The sequence below is a fragment of the Leptodactylus fuscus genome, chromosome 1, assembly GCF_031893055.1.
Source record: "Leptodactylus fuscus isolate aLepFus1 chromosome 1, aLepFus1.hap2, whole genome shotgun sequence".
NCBI lineage: Eukaryota > Metazoa > Chordata > Amphibia > Anura > Leptodactylidae > Leptodactylus > Leptodactylus fuscus.
This window is the reverse complement of record NC_134265.1, coordinates 11,101,987-11,125,369: the sequence shown is the minus strand read 5'-3', so window position 1 is coordinate 11,125,369 and position 23,383 is coordinate 11,101,987. Positions and strand designations below refer to the sequence as shown.

The 23,383-nt window shown below is 49.4% G+C and overlaps 2 protein-coding genes across 2 annotated transcripts in view; both read left to right on the top strand.

Moving 5' to 3' along the window:
- Nucleotides 1–23,383, top strand: part of LOC142190702 (gastrula zinc finger protein XlCGF66.1-like) — a 403,831-nt gene that overhangs the window by 259,989 nt on the left and 120,459 nt on the right. The window lies entirely within an intron of this gene.
- The window catches only part of LOC142190048 (uncharacterized), a 371,533-nt gene continuing 368,068 nt past the window's right edge, over nt 19,919–23,383 (top strand). Inside the window, exons 1-4 of the mRNA XM_075262268.1 lie at nt 19,919–20,063; nt 20,194–20,355; nt 20,425–20,548; nt 20,632–20,699. Coding sequence (XP_075118369.1) covers nt 19,986–20,063; nt 20,194–20,355; nt 20,425–20,548; nt 20,632–20,699 — 432 coding nt within the window. The 5' untranslated portion in view covers nt 19,919–19,985. The remainder of the gene's footprint in view (nt 20,064–20,193; nt 20,356–20,424; nt 20,549–20,631; nt 20,700–23,383) is intronic.

Sequence of the window (23,383 nt, the reverse complement as noted above, 5' to 3'; positions counted from 1 at the left end):
GCACAGACCGGGTCCGGCCGTGAGCGTTTTGCGCTCTCCGCCGCGAAACCGGATTTTTTAATCTGGACACAGAGTAGTGCAGTGTCCGAGACTGTGTCCGGATTATAAAACCCGGTTTCGCGGCAGAGAGCGCAAAACGCTCACTGCCGCTCACGGCTGGACAGCTTTCTCACCCATTCAAATGAATGGGTGAGAAAGCCTCCTGCAGGTTTCGGTCTCCTGCCTCTGTTTTATGCAGGAAACGGAAACCTGCAGTACGGAGAGGGCGACGCAGATGTGAACGAGCCATGAAGCTCATCAGCTTGGCCGACAGAAAACACACTGCCCCCGAGTTAAGGGATGCCATCCTAAATGAAACGGCAATGTCTTTCTCGCCGATGCACCTGGGCCCAGGCATGGTCGTGTGTGATAATGGCCGGAACCTGGTAGCGGCTCTGGAGCTTGCCAGACTCAAACACGGTCCACACATGGCCCACGTTTTCAACTTGTTGGTGCTAAGGTTTTTAAAAACCTACCCCATTGTGCCTGATATACTGGTGAAAGTGCGGCCATTTTCGTAAGTCTAAAGTAGCCGCTGCTGGCCAGAAAACATTTAGAGCACACTCCTGTCATCTTCTCACAGTTGTATGACGGAAGAAGAGGAGGAGGATGAAGTGGCATTTGATGTCACTGTCCCACACAAGGCTAGCGGGAAAGTTCAGTGCATCCCATCGCTTCAGCACGGATGGTGTGAAGGGGAGTTGAAAGTGGAGGAAATAGAGAGTGACCCTTCCGGTGGGGGCAGAAAAGTCATGCCAAGTAACAGTCTGGCACACATGGCTGACTTCATGTTGGGCTGCTTTTCCAGAGACAAAGCCATTGTTCACATCATGGAGAGCATAAAAATAACATCTTGTCTTTCGTTCTGGTAGGGGAGAGAAACAATCGCATAAATGATTGCCACAAGCAACTGGTGCAGAATATGATGGAAATGTTTCCGTCAACCCTGGCTGGTGGCAGAGAGGAGATTTCTTCAAAGAGGCTAACAACTGCCATCTGGTCCATAACCACCAGGGGAACACTCTCCGAGGTGCGGGACACGTTAATGCCCCCTCCCCCGGCCAAACTACTGCCACTGAGGGGCCTAGTGTCACCAGCAGGGAAAAGTATGAGCGCATGTTGCGTGAGTACCTGGCCAACCACAGCCCTGTCCTCTCTGATCCCTCAGCGCCTTACACGTATTGGGTGTAGAAGTTGGACCTGTGGAATTTGGGGTGAGTGGAGGCTTCCCCCAGCTGAAGTTTGGGTGAGTTTGGCGAGGGGGTGCAAGTAGGCCCCCCAGTTAGCCTTTTTGGTAGCATAGAGTGTACACAATGAACCCCAACTGTCACTTGCTGAGCCACTCTTCTGCTTGTAACTTCATGATAGAGCATGCGTGTCTATTCTTTCTTTTCAGTTCTACTTAGATTTGTGCACCTGCATTTCAAGTTTATGCCCCATTCTTTTGCATTAGGCCACAAGCAGAGATTTTTGTCTTTTGCCCCTCTGTGCCAATTCAGCCCTGCCACCCCCAGTAGTCATTCTTTCACCCCTTTTTTCAATTGTGACTTGCCCCAAAAGTGTTTACAGTCTCAGCCCCATTGTTGCTTCAGCCCAGGTATATACTGTATACCAGTGCTACGGAATTTCAGCCCTAAAAAGTGATTTGGAGAACTTTCTGCAGGCTGAGCCTATAAGCTGATGGTGTATATAGACTCATCAAGCAGTGTTGCTGTTTTCAGACTCTTTCCTACTAGCAGAAGCTAAAATTTCTCTCTGACCCTCAGCACGATGTCTCTCCCTATCTATCCCAGCCGCAAAAGACACGAACATGGCTGCCACTATTCTTATAGATCCGAGGTCACCTGATTTCACCAGCCAATGACTTTTTCCTTTCTTTTGTGATGTCTATGTTTTCCTCTTTCCTGTCCCTCCTCCCCTGCACAGTTATTGGTGCAAAAAAAGTGCCAGGGGAGGTGGGAGGGGATACGAATTTTTACTGCTTTTACCGATTGGTATTCTATTGGAATTGAATATCTCGAATACCTTAATGTTTGATCGAATATCTACTCGAATGGTATTCGCTCATCTCTAGTTACTACATCTATTTTCCTTAAAGCAACTGCTGGAAATACAATTCTCCTGAAGTAGTCATCCAAAACATACAGTACGATGGATCCCAGTGGGGGAGCTCATACATACGAGCCTGTTCAGATAATGATGAGTTTCTTAAACAAACCAAACAAACATGTCACAGACTGGCCAAAAGGGGTTACCCACAGTGGACCCTTAGTAGGGCCATCAATATAGTAGAGTCCAGGGATAGAACGGATCCCTTGAAGGATAAACCTCAAGAATCCACTCTCTCTAATTTATCTTCGATTGTCACCTTTTCCACCCCTTATAGCCCGCAATTTAATTGAATAAAAAATATCATCAAACGTAATTTACCAATATTACAAACAGACGCTACTACAAGACAGATTTTAGAACCTGGCATTAGACACATAGCAGGATGAGGCAAGTCTCTCCGTGATATGCTATGGCCTAGTCTTTTCTTGTCTACACACACCAATACTAACCCCAGGTCTTGGCTTAAAATGACAGACTTTTCTAAATGTGGTTTTGTGCATTGCACAGTTTGTAAATTTGCATCTAAGATCACTCATTTCAGAGTTGATGATTCCTCTAGGCCTTATAACACCAAGGGTTTTTATAATACTCATGTTATGTATTGACTAATACTAAAATGTTTCTTCTCGTCCCGTGTTAGCCAGTGGGTAGGAAATATAAAAAAAACAAAAAACTTGAGAGTCTTCAGTAGTTGATACACTTTTAATGGCTACCTAATAATGACGACAGATTACAACGTTTCGGAACTCTCGGCTCCTTTCTCAAGTAAGTTTAAAAACCATTTCTGAAGGCTGCATAGTTATATACAAAAGGACACATAGGGAGAGAATTCCAGGAGGAAGGGGGGAGGGGCTATTAGTTATTGGGAGAAACAATGTAACAATATCAGGTTCTTATCAGACTAATTAGTCTGACAGCTGTTTCATCATTAGAGATGTTTCCTAGCAGTATATAAGATGGGTCTGCCAAAAGTACTTAGAATCTATGAATAAGGGATTGCATATACCCTCCCGAAACGCGTAAGATCTTTCCTTGTTTTTATTATGCTGTGGATCCATGCTCATGTATTGTTTTAATCGGTGAAGTAAAAGTTATTTTTTATTTTTTCAGGCTGGAGTGAAATTTTTCCTTTTTCTAACATTTTATGTATGTTATTATTATACTGTGTGGGGGCCACAAGGAGGACATTATAGTGTGCGGGGGCCACAAGGGGGACATTATACTGTGTGGGGGCCACAAGGAGGACATTATAGTGTGTGGGGGCCACAAGGAGGACATTATAGTGTGCGGGGGCCACAAGGAGGACATTATAGTGTGCGGGGGCCACAAGGGGGACATTATAGTGTGCGGGGGCAACAGGGAGGACATTATAGTGTGTGGGGGCCACAGGGAGGACATTATAGTGTGTGGGGGCCACAGGGAGGACATTATAGTGTGTGGGGGCCACAAGGAGTACATTATAGTGTGTGGGGGCCACAGGGAGGACATTATAGTGTGCGGGGGCCACAAGGAGGACATTATAGTGTGCGGGGGCCACAAGGAGGACATTATAGTGTGCGGGGGCCACAAGGAGGACATTATAGTGTGCGGGGGCCACAAGGAGGACATTATAGTGTGCGGGGGCCACAAGGAGGACATTATAGTGTGCGGGGGCCACAAGGAGGACATTATAGTGTGCGGGGGCCACAAGGAGGACATTATACTGTGTGGGGGCCACAAGGAGGACATTATACTGTGTGGGGGCCACAAGGAGGACATTATACTGTGTGGGGGCCACTAACTGGTCTTTATTCTGTGTGTGATTCTGGATTATTTTCTCTCTCTAGATTCGGAGGATTTACAGGGAGATTCCCTTTCTATTACTCGGCTCCGCTGGGAGGTTTGGGGTCCATTAGTGTCCATGTAGTGCAGATACATATGGAGCTACAGAGGAGGGGGGAGGGAGGAGAACATGTGGCCAGTACTAGGGGGCGACACCGAGCCAAAAGTCTGACCATAGCAGAGGCTGCAGCCGGGAAATGAGGGAGACTGAATGTATGAGAAGGGCTGAGAGCGAGCACTTACCTCCTCGGGTACAGCAGCCGTCTGCTCACGGTCGTTACTAGAATGGAGTGGCTCCTGGTAGTTGTGATGTCACAGGAAGGGGCGTGGCCTCTCCCAGGAGGGCGGAGTCTCGGCCATCACTGCTCGGTGCTGTATAGAGGAAGGCGGAGCCGAGCACATGGAGCTGGAGAAGAGAAAGCAGAGGGGATTGTAGCGTGGTAATGGAGGATGGAAGGGGAGAGAGAGGATTGTATTACATGGGACTGTATGTTGTATGAGGCTGAGGGGAGGGAGTGATGTAGTTACATGGGACTGTATGTGAGGAGGGGGAGGGAATGATATAGTTACATGGGACTGTATGTGAGGAGGGGGAGGGAATGATGTAGTTACATGGGACTGTATGTAAGGAGGGGGAGGGAGTGATATAGTTACATGGGACTGTATGTGAGGAGGGGGAGGGAGTGATATAGTTACATGGGACTGTATGTGAGGAGGGGGAGGGAATGATGTAGTTACATGGGACTGTATGTGAGGAGGGGGAGGGAGTGATGTAGTTACATGGGACTTCACGTTGGATGAGGCTGAAAAGAGAGTGATGCTTTACATGTGACTGTATCCCGGAGGGTCTGGGGGATTGGATTGATGTTTAGGGTGGTATAGGAGTCTGTTGGCATGGAGGGAGACGGGGTCCTTTGGGTGTTCCTGGCATTTAAGGGGGCGCAGGAGATCTTTGTGGGTACTGCTGACATCTATTGCTCAACAGTGCCCCCCCGCCACAGTATTATAGTATTACATGCCCAGCAGTGTCCTCCCCCCAAACAGGATTATATGCCCATCAGCAGTGGCCTGGGACATTAGGGGCCTGGCGACAGCCGCTACCCCTGCCTTTTTTTTTCTTTTTTTAATAGGCTGTTACCGGCAGGGGCCGGGATCGGTAAGTGACACCGCGGGGCCCCAAGCACTATTATTATACTAGTTTTTATAAATACTACTATTATACTATTTTCAGAACCCCAAGTATAATGATCGGAGGCCCCGGAAAGGTAAGAGAACATAATAAACGTCACACAACTAGGCCGGGGTCATGTGACGTCCGTACATCATTAAAGGTGGCCGACGCCACCGAAGACTGCAGCAGAGCGGGAGATAGATAAGTTACAGTGTTTTTTATGTTTGTATCACCCTTGGTCTCCGATTATTATACTCTGGGGTCTGAAAAGACACCAGAGTATAATAATTGTTCATGGGTGGTCATTATGGGGCATAATACTGTGTGCAGGGGTCACTATGAGGCATAATACTGTGTGCAGGAGCCACTATGGGGCATAATACTGTGTGCAGCAGCCACTATGGGGCATAATACTGTGTGCAGCGGCCACTATGGGGCATAATACTGTGTGCAGGGGCCACTATGGGACATAATACTGTGTGCAGGGGCCACTATGGGGCATAATACCGTGTGCAGGGGCCACTATTGGACATAATACTGTGTGCAGGGGCCACTATGGGACATAATACTGTGTGCAGGGGCCACTATGGGGCATAATACTGTGTGCAGGGGCCACTATTGGACATAATACTGTGTGCAGGGGTCACTATGGGACATAATACTGTGTGCAGGGACCACTATGGGGCATAATACTGTGTGCAGGGGCCACTATGGGGCATAATACTTTGTGCACGGGCCACTATGGGGCATAATACTTTGTGCAGGGGCCACTATGGGACATAATACTGTGTGCAGGGGCCACTATGGGACAGAATACTGTGTGTAGGGCCACTATGGGGCATAATACTGTGTACAGGGGTCACTATGGGGGCATAATACTGTGTGCAGGAGCCACTATGAGGCATAATACTGTGTGCAGGGACCACTATGGGGCATAATACTGTGTACAGGGGTCACTATGGGACATAATACTGCGTGCAGGGGCCACTATGGGGCATAATACTGTGTGCAGGAGCCACTATGGGGCATAATACGGTGTGCAGGGTCACTATGGGGCATAATACTGTGTGCAGGAGCCACTATGGGGCATAATACTGTGTGTAGGGCCACTATGGGGCATAATACTGTGTGTAGGGCCACTATGGGGCATAATACTGTGTACAGGGGTCACTATGGGGCATAATACTGTGTGCAGGGGCCGCTATGAGACATAATACTGTGTGCAGGGGCCACTATGGGGCATAATACTGTGTGCAGGGGCCACTATGGGGCATAATACTGTGTGCAGGGGCCACTATGGGGCATAATACTGCGTGCAGGGGTCACTATGGGACATAATACTGCGTGCAGGGGCCACTATGGGGCATAATACTGTGTGCAGGGGCCACTATGGGGCATAATACTGTGTGCAGGGGTCAGTATGGGGCATAGTACTGTGTGCTGGGGTCACTATGGGGCATAATACTGTGTGCAGGAGCCACTATGGGGCATAATACGGTGTGTAGGGCCACTATGGGGCATAATACTTTGTGCAGGGGCCACTATGGGACATAATACTGTGTGCAGGGGCCACTATGGGACATAATACTGTGTGTAGGGACCACTATGGGGCATAATACTGTGTACAGGGGTCACTATGGGGCATAATACTGTGTAGGGGACACTATGTGACATAATACTGTGTGCAGGGGCCACTATGGGGCATAATACTGTGTGCAGGAGCCACTATGGGGCATAATACGGTGTGCAGGGTCACTATGGGGCATAATACTGTGTGCAGGGGCCACTATGGGGCATAATACTGTGTGCAGGAGCCACTTTGGGGCATAATACGGTGTGCAGGGGCCACTATGGGACATAATACTGTGTGCAGGAGCCACTATGGGGCATAATACTGTGTGTAGGGCCACTATGGGACATAATACTGTGTGGGGCCACTATGGGACATAATACTGTGTGCAGGAGCCACTATGGGGCATAATACTGTGTGCAGGGGCCACTATGGGGCATAATACTGTGTGCAGGGGCCACTATTGGACATAATACTGTGTGCAGGGGTCACTATGGGACATAATACTGTGTGCAGGGACCACTATGGGGCATAATACTGTGTGCAGGGGCCACTATGGGGCATAATACTTTGTGCACGGGCCACTATGGGGCATAATACTTTGTGCAGGGGCCACTATGGGACATAATACTGTGTGCAGGGGCCACTATGGGACAGAATACTGTGTGTAGGGCCACTATGGGGCATAATACTGTGTACAGGGGTCACTATGGGGGCATAATACTGTGTGCAGGAGCCACTATGAGGCATAATACTGTGTGCAGGGACCACTATGGGGCATAATACTGTGTACAGGGGTCACTATGGGACATAATACTGCGTGCAGGGGCCACTATGGGGCATAATACTGTGTGCAGGAGCCACTATGGGGCATAATACGGTGTGCAGGGTCACTATGGGGCATAATACTGTGTGCAGGAGCCACTATGGGGCATAATACTGTGTGTAGGGCCACTATGGGGCATAATACTGTGTGTAGGGCCACTATGGGGCATAATACTGTGTACAGGGGTCACTATGGGGCATAATACTGTGTGCAGGGGCCGCTATGAGACATAATACTGTGTGCAGGGGCCACTATGGGGCATAATACTGTGTGCAGGGGCCACTATGGGGCATAATACTGTGTGCAGGGGCCACTATGGGGCATAATACTGCGTGCAGGGGTCACTATGGGACATAATACTGCGTGCAGGGGCCACTATGGGGCATAATACTGTGTGCAGGGGACACTATGGGGCATAATACTGTGTGCAGGGGTCAGTATGGGGCATAGTACTGTGTGCTGGGGTCACTATGGGGCATAATACTGTGTGCAGGAGCCACTATGGGGCATAATACGGTGTGTAGGGCCACTATGGGGCATAATACTTTGTGCAGGGGCCACTATGGGACATAATACTGTGTGCAGGGGCCACTATGGGACATAATACTGTGTGTAGGGACCACTATGGGGCATAATACTGTGTACAGGGGTCACTATGGGGCATAATACTGTGTAGGGGACACTATGTGACATAATACTGTGTGCAGGGGCCACTATGGGGCATAATACTGTGTGCAGGGGCCACTATTGGACATAATACTGTGTGCAGGGGTCACTATGGGACATAATACTGTGTGCAGGGACCACTATGGGGCATAATACTGTGTGCAGGGGCCACTATGGGGCATAATACTTTGTGCACGGGCCACTATGGGGCATAATACTTTGTGCAGGGGCCACTATGGGACATAATACTGTGTGCAGGGGCCACTATGGGACAGAATACTGTGTGTAGGGCCACTATGGGGCATAATACTGTGTACAGGGGTCACTATGGGGGCATAATACTGTGTGCAGGAGCCACTATGAGGGATAATACTGTGTGCAGGGGTCACTATGGGACATAATACTGTGTGCAGGGGCCACTATGGGGCATAATACTGTGTGCAGGGGTCACTATGGGACATAATACTGTGTGCAGGGGCCACTATGGGGCATAATACTATGTGCAGGGGCCACTATGGGACATAATACTGTGTGCAGGGGCCACTATGGGGCATAATACTGTGTGCAGGGGTCACTATGGGACATAATACTGTGTGCAGGGGCCACTATGGGGCATAATACTGTGTGCAGGGGCCACTATGGGACATAATACTGTGTGCAGGGGCCACTATGGGGGATAATACTGTGTGCAGGGGCCACTATGGGACATAATACTGCGTGCAGGGGCCACTATGGGGCATAATACTGCGTGCAGGGGCCACTATGGGGCATAATACTGCGTGCAGGGGTCACTATGGGACATAATACTGCGTGCAGGGGCCACTATGGGGCATAATACTGTGTGCAGGGGTCACTATGGGGCATAGCACTGTGTGCAGGGGTCACTATGGGGCATAATACTGTGTACTGGGGCCACTATGGGGTATAATACTGTTTACTGGGGCCACTATGGGACATAATACTGTGTGCAGGGGCCACTATGGGACATAATACTGTGTGCAGGGGCCACTATGGGGGATAATACTGTGTGCAGGGGCCACTATGGGGCATAATACTGTGTGCAGGGACCACTATGGGACATAATACTGTGTGCAGGGACCACTATGGGGCATAATACTGTGTGCAGGGGCCACGATGGGGCATAATACTTTGTGCACGGGCCACTATGGGGCATAATACTTTGTGCACGGGCCACTATGGGGCATAATACTGTGTGCAGGGGCTACTATGGGACATAATACTGTGTGCAGGGGCCACTATGGGACAGAATACTGTGTACAGGGGTCACTATGGGGGCATAATACTGTGTGCAGAGGCCACTATGGGGGATAATACTGTGTGCAGGGGCCACTATGGGGCATAATACTGTGTGCAGGGGACACTATGGGGGATAATACTGTGTGCAGGGGCCACTATGGGGCATAATACTGTGTGCAGGAGCCACTATGGGGGATAATACTGTGTGCAGGAGCCACTATGGGGGATAATACTGTGTGCAGGGGCCACTATGGGGGATAATACTGTGTGCAGGGGCCACTATGGGGCATAATACTGTGTGCAGGGGCCACTATGGGGCATAATACTGTGTGCAGGGGCCACTATGGGGCATAATACTGTGGGTAGGGCCACTATGGGACATAATACTGTGTACAGGGGTCACTATGGGGGCATAATACTGTGTGCAGGAGCCACTATGGGGGATAATACTGTGTGCAGGGGCCACTATGGGGCATAATACTGTGTGCAGGGGCCACTATGGGACATAATACTGTGTGCAGGGGCCACAATACTGTGTGCAGGGGCCACTATGGGGCATAATACTTTGTGCACGGGCCGCTATGGGGCATAATACTTTGTGCAGGGGCCACTATGGGGCATAATACTGTGTACAGGGGTCACTATGGGGGCATAATACTGTGTGCAGGGGCCACTATGGGGCATAATACTGTGTGCAGGGGCCACTATGGGGCATAATACTGTGTGCAGGGGTCACTATGGGACAGAATACTGTGTGCAGGGACCACTATGGGGCATAATACTGTGTGCAGGGGCCACTATGGGGCATAATACTGTGTACAGGGGTCACTATGGGACATAATACTGCGTGCAGGGGCCACTATGGGGTATAATACTGTGTGCAGGAGCCACTATGGGACATAATACTGTGTGCAGGGGCCACTATGGGGGATAATACTGTGTGCAGGGGCCACTATGGGACAGAATACTGTGTGCAGGGGCCACTATGGAGTATAATACTGTGTGCAGGGATCACTATGGGGCATAATACTGTGTGCAGGGACCACTATGGGGGATAATACTGTGTGCAGGGGCCACTATTGGGTATAATACTGTGTGCAGGGACCACTATGGAGTATAATTCTGTGTGCAGGGGCCACTATGGGGCATAATACTGTGTGCAGGGGCCACTATGGGACAGAATACTGTGTGCAGGGGCCACTATGGAGTATAATACTGTGTGCAGGGATCACTATGGGGCATAATACTGTGTGCAGGGACCACTATTGGGTATAATACTGTGTGCAGGGACCACTATAGAGTATAATACTGTGTGCAGGGGCCACTATGGGGCATAATACTGTGTGCAGGGGCCACTATGGAACATAATATTGTGTGCAGGGGCCACTATGGGGCATAATACTGTGTGCAGGGGCCACTATGGGGCATAATACTGTGTGCAGGGGCCACTATGGGGCATAATACTGTGTGCAGGGGCCACTATGGGACATAATACTGTGTGCAGGGGCCACTATGGGACATAATACTGTGTGCAGGGGGCACTATGGGGCATACTGTGTGCAGAGGCCACTATGGGGCATAATACTGTGTGCAGGGGCCACTATGGGGCATAATACTGTGTGCAGGGGCCACTATGGGACATAATACTGTGTGCAGGGGCCACTATGGGGCATACTGTGTGCAGAGGCCACTATGGGGCATAATACTGTGTGCAGGGGCCACTATGGGGCATACTGTGTGCAGAGGCCACTATGGGGCATAATACTGTGTGCAGGGGCCACTATGGGACATAATACTGTGTGCAGGGGCCACTATGGGGGATAATACTGTGTGCAGGGGCCACTATGGGGCATAATACTGTGTGCAGGGACCACTATGGGACATAATACTGTGTGCAGGGACCACTATGGGGCATAATACTGTGTGCAGGGGCCACTATGGGGCATAATACTTTGTGCACGGGCCAGTATGGGGCATAATACTTTGTGCACGGGCCACTATGGGGCATAATACTGTGTGCAGGGGCTACTATGGGACATAATACTGTGTGCAGGGGCCACTATGGGACAGAATACTGTGTACAGGGGTCACTATGGGGGCATAATACTGTGTGCAGGAGCCACTATGGGGGATAATACTGTGTGCAGGGGCCACTATGGGGCATAATACTGTGTGCAGGGGCCACTATGGGGCATAATACAGTGTGCAGGAGCCACTATGGGGGATAATACTGTGTGCAGGAGCCACTATGGGGGATAATACTGTGTGCAGGGGCCACTATGGGGCATAATACTGTGTGCAGGGGCCACTATGGGGCATAATACTGTGTGCAGGGGTCACTATGGGGGCATAATACTGTGTGCAGGAGCCACTATGGGGGATAATACTGTGTGCAGGAGCCACTATGGGGGATAATACTGTGTGCAGGGGCCGCTATGGGGCATAATACTGTGTGCAGGGGCCACTATGGGACATAATACTGTGTGCAGGGGCCACAATACTGTGTGCAGGGGCCACTATGGGGCATAATACTTTGTGCACGGGCCGCTATGGGGCATAATACTTTGTGCAGGGGCCACTATGGGGCATAATACTGTGTACAGGGGTCACTATGGGGGCATAATACTGTGTGCAGGGGTCACTATGGGGGCATAATACTGTGTGCAGGGGTCACTATGGGACAATACTGTGTGCAGGGGTCACTATGGGACAATACTGTGTGCAGGGGCCACTATGGGGCATAATACTGTGTGCAGGGGCCACTATGGGGCATAATACTGTGTACAGGGGTCACTATGGGACATAATACTGCGTGTAGGGGCCACTATGGGGTATAATACTGTGTGCAGGAGCCACTATGGGACATAATACTGTGTGCAGGGGCCATTTATGGGGGATAATACTGTGTGCAGGGGCCACTATGGGACAGAATACTGTGTGCAGGGGCCACTATGGAGTATAATACTGTGTGCAGGGATCACTATGGGGCATAATACTGTGTGCAGGGACCACTATGGGGGATAATACTGTGTGCAGGGACCACTATGGAGTATAATACTGTGTGCAGGGGCCACTATGGGGCATAATACTGTGTGCAGGGGCCACTATGGGACGGAATACTGTGTGCAGGGGCCACTATGGAGTATAATACTGTGTGCAGGGACCACTATAGAGTATAATACTGTGTGCAGGGGCCACTATGGGGCATAATACTGTGTGCAGGGACCACTATTGGGTATAATACTGTGTGCAGGGACCACTATAGAGTATAATACTGTGTGCAGGGGCCACTATGGGGCATAATACTGTGTGCAGGGGCCACTATGGGGCATAATACTGTGTGCAGGGGCCACTATGGGGCATAATACTGTGTGCAGGGGCCACTATGGGGCATAATACTGTGTGCAGGGGCCACTATGGGACATAATACTGTGTGCAGGGGCCACTATGGGGCATACTGTGTGCAGAGGCCACTATGGGGCATAATACTGTGTGCAGGGGCCACTATGGGACATAATACTGTGTGCAGGGGCCACTATGGGGCATACTGTGTGCAGAGGCCACTATGGGGCATAATACTGTGTGCAGGGGCCACTATGGGACATAATACTGTGTGCAGGGGCCACTATGGGGCATAATACTGTGTGCAGGGGCCACTATGGGGCATAATACTGTGTGCAGGGGCCACTATGGGGCATAATACTGTGTTCAGGGGCCACTATGGGGCATACTGTGTGCAGAGGCCACTATGGGGCATAATACTGTGTGCAGGGGTCACTATGGGGCATAATACTGTGTGCAGGGGTCACTATGGGGCATAATACTGTGTGCAGGGGTCACTATGGGGCATAATACTGTGTGCAGGGGTCACTATGGGACATAATACTGTGTGCAGGGGTCACTATGGGACATAATACTGTGTGCAGGGGTCACTATGGGACATAATACTGTGTGCAGGGACCACTATGGGGCATAATAGCGCGTGCAGGAATGGGGGGGGGGGGTCGTCGGTCGAGGTCTTCGGTGTCGGTCAGGAAAGGGGGGGGGGCATGTCAAAAGTTCGCCATGGGGCCCCGCCATTTCTAGTTACGCCACCGTCCAGCAGTGTCCCTCACCCCCAAACAGTATTACATGCCCAGCACTGCCCCCCCCCCCACAGTATTACATGCCCAGCAGTGTCCCCCCCCACAGTATTACATGCCCAGCAGTGTCCCCCCCCACAGTATTACATGCCCAGCAGTGTCCCCCCCCCACAGTATTACATGCCCAGCAGTGCCCCCTCCCCCAGTATTACATGCCCAGCAGTGCCCCCTCCCCCAGTATTACATGCCCAGCAGTGCCCCCTCCCCCAGTATTACATGCCCAGCAGTGCCCCCCCCCCCCACAGTATTACATGCCCAGCAGTGCCCCCCCCCCTCCAGTATTACATGCCCAGCAGTGCCCCCTCCCCCAGTATTACATGCCCAGCAGTGTCCCCCCCCCCCCACAGTATTACATGCCCAGCAGTGTCCCCCCCCCCCCCCACAGTATTACATGCCCAGCAGTGCCCCCTCCCCCAGTATTATATGCTCCCAACAGCCCCCCTCCGCTCCGGTGATATTATTCTACACTGTGATCTCCTCAGACCCCAGAGTATAATAATCGGAGGCCCAGGGAAGGTGAATAAAAATAACAATCACTAATCCTCGCCTTTCCTGGCATTCTGTCTCTGGCTGCCTTCAGCTTCTTCCCGACTTCTCTGTTGAGGCCTGTGATTGGTCCTCAGCAGTCATGTGGGGGGACACTGACGTCATTACACCGCTGCGCTCCATCTGACTGCTGGGGCCTATTCTCATGCACATGATGGAAGACGCCAGAGAGGACGCAGAGCCCATGAGAGGTGAGTATATTATCTATTTATTATTTTAAGTCACCTCCCCTGGGTTAGTATCTATTGAAAAAGGGCCTGATGGGGGGGGGGGGGAGAGGGGGCCACACGGTGGCTCAGTGGTTAGCACTGCAGCCTTGCAGCGCTGGAGTCCTGGTGTTCAAATCCTGCCAAGCGCAAAAAAAACATCTGCAAGGAGTTTGTATGTTCTCCCCGTGTTTGCATGGATTTCCATCCGATATTCCAAAGCCATACTGATAGGGGAAAAAATGTACATTGTGCGCTCTATGTGGGGGGAGGGGCTCACAATCTACATAGAAAAAAAGAAAAATGGCCTGGCAACATGCCGGTGCCCCTTCTCATTTACAATATATATAGTGGTCGGGGAACCAGGCTTTCCTCCACCGCTGTCATAGTGGTACTGGCCCCCGGCTATCTCTAGCTGGTCACGATAGTTACGCCCCTGGCAGTGGGTCTTTGAGGTACTGCTGGCATCTAAGGGGGGCAGGGGGTCTTTGGGGTACGGCTTGCATCTGAAGGAGGGGCAGGGCCCTTAGGGTGCTGCTGGCATCTAAAGGGGGAGTAATCATCCCTGGGGTGCTGCTTGCATGTAATGGTGGGCAGGGGACCTGCTGCATGCGTTTGTATGGGATCCCAGGGGTATTGAATTTGTGTGTTGGGTTCCTGGGGCACTGCTTGTGTGTGAGAGGGAGTTCTGGAGGTGGTCCCAGGGTGCTGCCACCTGTGTCCTTGTTTGGAGGTCCCTGGGATGCTACCTGTGTGTGTGAGGTGGTGCTGGTGGTGGCCCCTTGGGTACTTCCACCTGTGGGCATGTGGCGGAGGTTCCGAGGTACTGCTTTGTAGTGTTTAGGTCACTTGGGTGATGCCTTCATGTAAATGGGGGATTCCTGCAATGCTGCCTGTATGTGGGCGGGGGTTGTTGATGGGCTCTGAGATGCTACCACCGGTGTGCGTGTGGGGATGCTACCTGTGTGTTGGAGGGGTCCGGCACCTGAGGTGTTGCCACCTATGTGTTAGGGTGCTTCTGCTGTATGCTGAGGGGGATGGGGGCTTCAGTCCCTGGGGGCTACCATTTGTATCCTGAGAGGGGCGCAGGGGCTGCCGTCTGTATGCTAGGGGGATCCAGGACCTGGGGGCTGCCTCCTGTGTTTTATACAGTGGGCTGAATTCAGCGCTCTATCGGCTTTCCCGTTCTGTGCCCCCGGTGCAGAGCTATCAGTGCCGCTACCGTAGCTCCTCATAGTCAGAAGGGCGTTTCTGATACTCTGTCAGGAACGCCCTTCCTCACAGCAGCGTCTATAGCGCTGTACTGTGAGAGCGGGAAGGAACGCCCCCTCCCTCTCCTAATAGTACTCGCCCATAGACTAGTACTGGGGGGGCGTTCCTCCCCGCTCTCACAGTACAGCACTATAGGCACTGATGTGAGGGGAGGCTGTGGGCGTCCCTGGGCAGGCTGCCACTGATGGGTTGTCATCTATGTGATGGTGGAGAAGGTTCCTGGGGATAATACTCGTCCATAGACTAGTAGTGGGGGGGGGCGTTCCTGCCCGCTCTCGCAGTCCAGCGCTATAGGCGCTGATGGGAGGAAGGGCGTTCCTGACTGTCAGAAACACCCTTCTGACAGTGAAGAGCTACGGTACTGGCACTGATAGCTCTTCACCGGTGACACAGAACGTGAAAGCCGATAGAGCGCTAAATTCAGCACACTGTCGGCTTTCTAGTGGTGTATTACACCGCATGTGCCCCAGGAGGTGAAAGGTCATCTTTAAACAACGTACAGCCTGGCGCACATGTGATCCTGTCTGTACTCTAGTAACCCCATCACATGAGACGACAGTGGCTGGTTTTTCCCATGAGAGCAGGTAATACTAGACCAGGACAGGTAAGTGGGGGGAAGGGGGGGGGGAGGTTGATAGACTACGTTGGTAACTAGTGGAGGTGGCTTTTTGTTTGTTTATTATTTTGTTTTTTAAAATGGATGATGATTGCGCAGATGGTTTTATTTCAATAAAATATATATTTTAAAAAATATATGTTTGTTTTATTAATATTACTGTAGGTGGAGCTTATAAGATATAGGCCCTATACTGACTAACCTATAGAGAATATACCCAGACCATGAACCTACTTATAATAACTACAGAATATACCCAGACCATGAACCTACCGGCAGCAACTCCATTCTAGCCAATTCTGTAGTGAGACAGCTAGAATGGAGTTGCTGTAAGGAGGACCTACCTATAGCAACTACAGGATATATCCAGACCATGAACCTACCTATAGCAACTACAGGATATACCCAGACCATGAACCTACCTATAGTAACTATATACTGATACATCAGGCGCACAGCGATACGTCAGAATTTAGCTCTATATCAGTTATTAATTGCCATATATTTCCATTATCACAAGAAAGTGGCGCGAGTTATAATAAAACACATAAGGCTGCGGCGTCAACGCCCTGTTCAGACCATATGGCAAATATATATTTATAAACTACTAGAGGGATGACCCGGCTTCGCACGGGTATATTACATTTTATGTTTGTGTAGTGGCCCCATAAGAAATGTCCAATTTTGCACTGGTGTATTTTGTATGTGGTTTCTGTGTATGTCCAAAAGCGCCATGTGATTGTGTGTATCTCATTTTGGATATCAGTGAAAAACCTGTGATCAGTTGTTATGGATACCTGGAGTAAAGCTGTATCTAATTCTTCCCCGTGTAGTACTGTGTTTAGACGCAAGTATCTAATCCTTGTTGGTGTGGTACTGTGTGCAGATGCACATATCTAATCCTCCGGCGTGTGGTACTGTGTGCAGATGTGTGTATCTAATCCTCCCCCGTGTGGCATTGTGTGAAGAGGAACGTATCTAATCCTCCGGTAAGTGAAACTGTGTGCAGATGCGCGTATCTAATCCTCTGGCGTGTGGTACTGTGTGCAGACAGGTGTATCTAATCCTCTGGCGTGAGGTACTGTGTGCAGATGTACTTATCTAATCCTCCCCTGTGTGGTACTGTGTGCTGAGACGTGTATGTAATTCTCTGGCTTGTGGTACTGTGTGCAGAGGCATGTATCTAATCCTCCAAAGTGTGGTACTGTGTGCAGACACACGTATCTAATCCTCCCCTGTGTGGTATTGTGTGAAGAGGTGCGTATCTAATCCTACGTCATGTGGAACTGTGTGTAGACGCGCGTATCTAATCCTACGGCATGTGGTACTGTGTGCAGACGCGTGTATCTAATCCTCCCTGTGTGGTACTGTGTGCTGAGACGTGTATGTAATTCTCTGGCTTGTGGTACTGTGTGCAGAGGCATGTATCTAATCCTCCCCTGTGTGGTATTGTGTGAAGAGGCGCGTATCTAATCCTACGGCATGTGGAACTGTGTGTAGATGCACGTATCTAATCCTACTGCATGTGGTACTGTGTGCAGATGTGCATATCTTATGCTCTGGTGTGTGGAACTGTGTGCAGATGCGTGTATCCAATCCTTTGGCATGTGGTACTGTGTGCAGATGCATGTATCCAATCCCCCGGCGTGTGGTACTTTGTGCAGATGCGTGTATCTACTCCTTCGGCATGTGGAACTGTGTACAGAAGCGCATATTTAATCCTCTGGTTTGTGGGACTATGTGCAGACGCGTGTATCTAATCCTCTGGCGTGTGATACTGTGTGCTGATCTGTGTATCTAATCCTCTGATGCATGTATCTCAGTTTGGATATCAGTGTTGGGTTGTGTATGTGGAGTAACCATGTGTATTGCAGTTGGAATATGAGTGAAAGACTTGCAGGTTTGTATTGGCTAAGGGGGGGGGCATTGTGTTTGGAATGCTGTATCTCAGCAACGGTACGTCCGAGCGAGTTGGAGTCTTGTCTTAAACCTTCCCGGATACCTGAAGTATCTCTGTGCCAAATTTGGTGAAGATCGGTCCAGTCGTTTGGTTCGCATTAGAGCACAGACAGACAGACGGACGGACAGACAGAAATTCATTTTTATAATATAGGGAGATATATGTAATATATATATAGGTATATCTATCTATATATATGTAATTTTATATATATATATATACATATATATATATATATATATTAAATATATATATATATATATATCTCCCTATATTATTATCTCCCTATATATATTATCTCCCTAATTACACTTCTCAGCACACAGTACCACACAGGGAGGATTAGATACACGCGTGTGCACACAGTACCACATGCCGTAGGATTAGATACGCGCGTCTACACACAGTTCCACATGCCGTAAGATTAGATACGCACCTCTTCACACAATACCACACAGGGGAGGATTAGATACGTGTGTCTGCACACAGTACCACACTTTGGAGGATTAGATACATGCCTCTGCACACAGTACCACAAGCCAGAGAATTACATACACGTCTCAGCACACAGTACCACACAGGGGAGGATTAGATACACGCATCTGCACACAGTACCACATGCCAGAGGATTAGATATGTGAATCTGCACACAGTACCACACAGGGGAAGATTAGATACGCGCATCTGCACACAGTACCACACACCAGAGGATTAGATACGCGCGTCTGCACACAGTACCACATGCCGTAGGATTAGATATATTCCTCTTCACACAATACCACACAGGGGAGGATTAGATACATGTGTCTGCATACAGTACCACACTTTGGAGGATTAGATACACGCGTCTGCACACAGTACCACATGCTGTAGGATTAGATACGCGCATCTACACACAGTTCCACATGCTGTAGGATTAGATACGCCCCTCTTCACACAGTACCACACAGGGGAGGATTAGATACATGCCTCTGCACACCGTACCACAAGCCAGAGAATTAGATACGCGCATCAGCACACAGTACCACACAGGGAAGAATTAGATACGCGCATCTGCACACAGTACTACACGCCAAAGGATTAGATACGCGACTCTTCACACAATACCACACAGGGAAGGATTAGATACGTGTGTCTGCATACAGTACCACACTTTGGAGGATTAGATACAAGCCTCTGCACACAGTACCACAAGCCAGAGAATTAGATACACGTCTCAATACACAGTACCACACGCAAGAGGATTAGATACGCGCCTCTGCACACAGTACCACATGCCGTAGGATTAGATATGCGCGTCTACACACAGTTCCACTCGCCATAGGATTAGATACACGCCTCATCACACAATACCACACAGGGGAGGATTAGATACACGCGTCTGCACACAGTACCACATGCCGTAGGATTAGATACGCGCATCTGCTTACAGTTCCACATGTCAGACGATTAGATACGCACATCTTCACACAGTTGTACACGCCATAGGATTAGATATCCGGGTCCTCCCTCTAGTATTTTTATATATATGATAATTTGTATTATTTCGGAAGTTTTGGTCAGCGCTTTTATTCATGGTTTATACCTCCTTCCTGAGCTACACGCTGCCGACGTCAGAAGTAGGAGGTGGTGATAATAATGGGACTCAACTCTTCTATTTATTCCATGGGAATCCGTGTAGTGATTACATTGTCTCATCTTCTCTCCATTCAGGTTCCTACAATATAGAATCCTCTCAGTATCTTCTATATAAGAGAATATTCCTGATTGATCCATCAAGGATGGAAAGAGACAGGAACAAGATGGCGGAAAGTCTATTAAATCTCATCCTAGAGATCATCTACCAGCTTACTGGAGAGGTGAGAGATTCTGATGATGTCATCATGACATCATTCTTATCTATAGTAATAACAGATGATATGACTGGAGAGGTGATGGACTCTGGACATGTATGTAGTGAGATTTATTAATGTGTCTCCCCATAACCAGGATTACACAGCAGTGAAGAAGACCTCTAGTGGGCGCTGTCAGGCTCCTGAGTATAATGGCCCAATCCCGGGGTCTTCGCCTCACCCCCTGATACAGGAGAAGATCAATGGACAGAAGATCCTAGAACTCACCAACAAGATGTTGGAGCTGCTGACTGGAGAGGTGACACTGCTGGGACATTATACAGTAACTGGAGGGGTCGGGGTGATGACTGTATCATTGTGTTGTCAGGTTCCTATAAGGTGTCAGGATGTCGCTGTCTATTTCTCCATGGAGGAGTGGGAGTATTTAGAAGGACACAAGGATCTGTACAAGGAGGTGATGATGGAGGACCACCAGCCCCTCACATCAGCAGGTAATAGACATGACTATATACACATGGATTTCCATTATTTGTATGTACAGAATGAATTCAGTCCCTGTCTGTGTTTCCTACAGGTAGATCCAGTAAGAGGACAACACCGGAGAGATGTCCCAGTCCTCTTCTTCCACAGGATGATGATCAGGTAGATGGAGATATTCCCTATGATGTGTAGACGGGCTGTGAAGTCCTTGTGGTCAGTCTTGGGTTATCCAGCAGTATTAGATGTTTTATACTTGTGTAATGTGAGGTGGAGATGGAGGATAATCTGACCATAGACATTACATGTTGTCTGGATCTTCTTACAATCTTCTGGGTATGGAGACTACTGGTTGGGATTTTAACCAAAGAGACTACTTGAGAGATTTCTCCCCACAAGACAAGTAACACTGGATGTATCTGGTAGAATCTGATCTCCACTGAAACAATTCACTGAGAGGAGTAATACACTAAAACATAACTTGTACTAATATATTTACATAAAAATAGAGCTCAGTTCACACTTTAAATGAAAGAAGTGCGCCAGATGAAATAATTGTTCCCCTAATAATGTTCCTCTACACGTTTCGCTGTAGCTCATCAGGAGGGTAATATATGAGTATGAGTGTAACGTATAAATGCACTTATTAGACCCCAGATCGATCACGTAGTGTTAGGCCTGGTTCACATCTGCGTCAGTAAAGGACCAGAAGAACGTCTTGATCATACTTCTAGCTTTGCGAGACATCAGGACCTACTGGTCCATGCTCGGAGATCTACTGTTAGGCCCGGTTCACATCTGCCTTTGGTAATCCATTTGGGGAAGTCCACATGGAGACCCCCCCCCCCCCCCGAACGGACTACCGAACACATTGAAAAGCGGTGTGCAATGAAAGCACACGGTCCGCATAGACTATAATGGTGTCTTTGTGTTTCCTGCGCAGTCTCCGCACGAGTCATGTGGACAGGAAAGTAGATCGTGAACTACTTTTCTGTCCGCATGTTCCATACGGAGACCGTGCAGAAAGCACACGGACCCCATTATAGTCTGTGAGGTCCGTGTGCTTTCACTGCACACCGCTTGCCGATGCATTCAATAGTCCGTTCAGGAGGGGTCTCCACGTGGACTCCCTGGAACGGATTACTGACGCATTAAAGAGAGATCTTCCTGGCAATAAACTGCCCTTCCCAGAACCCTAAAGGTGGCTACCGGTACTTGGATGTCAGCTGAGAGAAATATCCTGAAGCACATCTAGCCATGCCAAGTATACATATGTATGAGGTTCTCACAGTTGTCAGTGAGCCGTCATCTAATATCTATGTTCAGCTTCAGATTTGCTGCTTTTTGCCTCGGATAACTCCTCCTGTCAGGTCATTATGGTGATAAATAAACATCAAGAATAGAGATGAGCAAACAGTGTTCTATCGAACACATGTTCGATTGGATATCAGGCTATTCGATGTGTTCGATTCGAATCGAACATCACGTGGCAAACTCCAAAAAAATTTGATTCCCCTCCCACCTTCCCTGGCACTTTTTTTGTACCAATAACAGCGCAAGGGAGGTGGGACAGGAACTACGACACCGGAGGCATTGAAAAAAATCGGGAAAAAGTCATTGGCTGCCGAAATCAGGTGACCTCCATTTTAGACGAATAGTGGATTTCAAATCCGGGTCATATGAGAATGTGAACTTTGTGACTATGAGACAGGGATAGCTGTACAGGCAGGGATAGCTAGGGATAACCTTTATTTAGGGGGGAATGTTATTAAAAATAACTTTTTGGGGCTCTATCGGGTGTGTAATTGTGATTTTTGTGAGATAAACTTTTTCCCATAGGAATGCATTGGACAGCGCTGATTGGCCAGAGTACGGAATTCGACCAATCAGCGCTGGCTCTGCTGGAGGAGGCGGAGTCTAAGATCGCTCCACACCAGTCTCCATTCAGGTCCGACCTTAGACTCCGCCTCCTCCGGCAGAGCCAGCGCTGATTGGCCGAAGGCTGGCCAATGCATTCCTATGGGAATGCAGAGATTTAGCAGTGTTGAGCCAGTTCTGCTCAACTACACCGTGTGCCGGTGAGCCCATCAGATGTAGCAGAGCCGAGGGTACATAAGGGTTCTAGTGCACCCTCGGCTCTGCTACATCTGATGGGCTGACCGGCACACGGTGTAGTTGAGCAGAACTGGCTCAACACTGCTAAGTCTCTGCATACCCATAGGAATGCATTGGCCAGCCTTCGGCCAATCAGCGCTGGCTCTGCCGGAGGAGGCGGAGTCTAAGGTCGGACCTGAATGGAGACTGGTGTGGAGCGATCTTAGACTCCGCCTCCTCCAGCAGAGCCAGCGCTGATTGGTCGAATTCCGTACTCTGGCCAATCAGCGCTGTCCAATGCATTCCTATGGGGAAAAGTTAGCTTGCGAAAATCGCAAGCTGACAGGGATTTCCATTAAATAAATTGACTTTTATGCCCCCAGACGTGCTTCCCCTGCTGTCCCAGTGTCATTCCAGGGTGTTGGTATCATGTTCTGGGGTATCATAGTGGACTTGGTGACCCTCCAGACACGGATTTGGGTTTCCCCCTTAACGAGTATATGTTCCCCATAGACTATAATGGGGTTCGAAACCCGTTCGAACACTCGAACAGTGAGCGGCTGTTCGAATCGAATTTCGAACCTCGAACATTTTAGTGTTCGCTCATCTCTAATCTAGAACATTCTCTGTGACTTCCCCATTTGTCCGGTGACTTTTACATTATTTGTATTTCAGATTTTCCACCAGGATAAAGATCTGAGCGACATGAATGCTATATCTATGAGAATAAAGGAAGATCCCTATGTGAGTGGTGA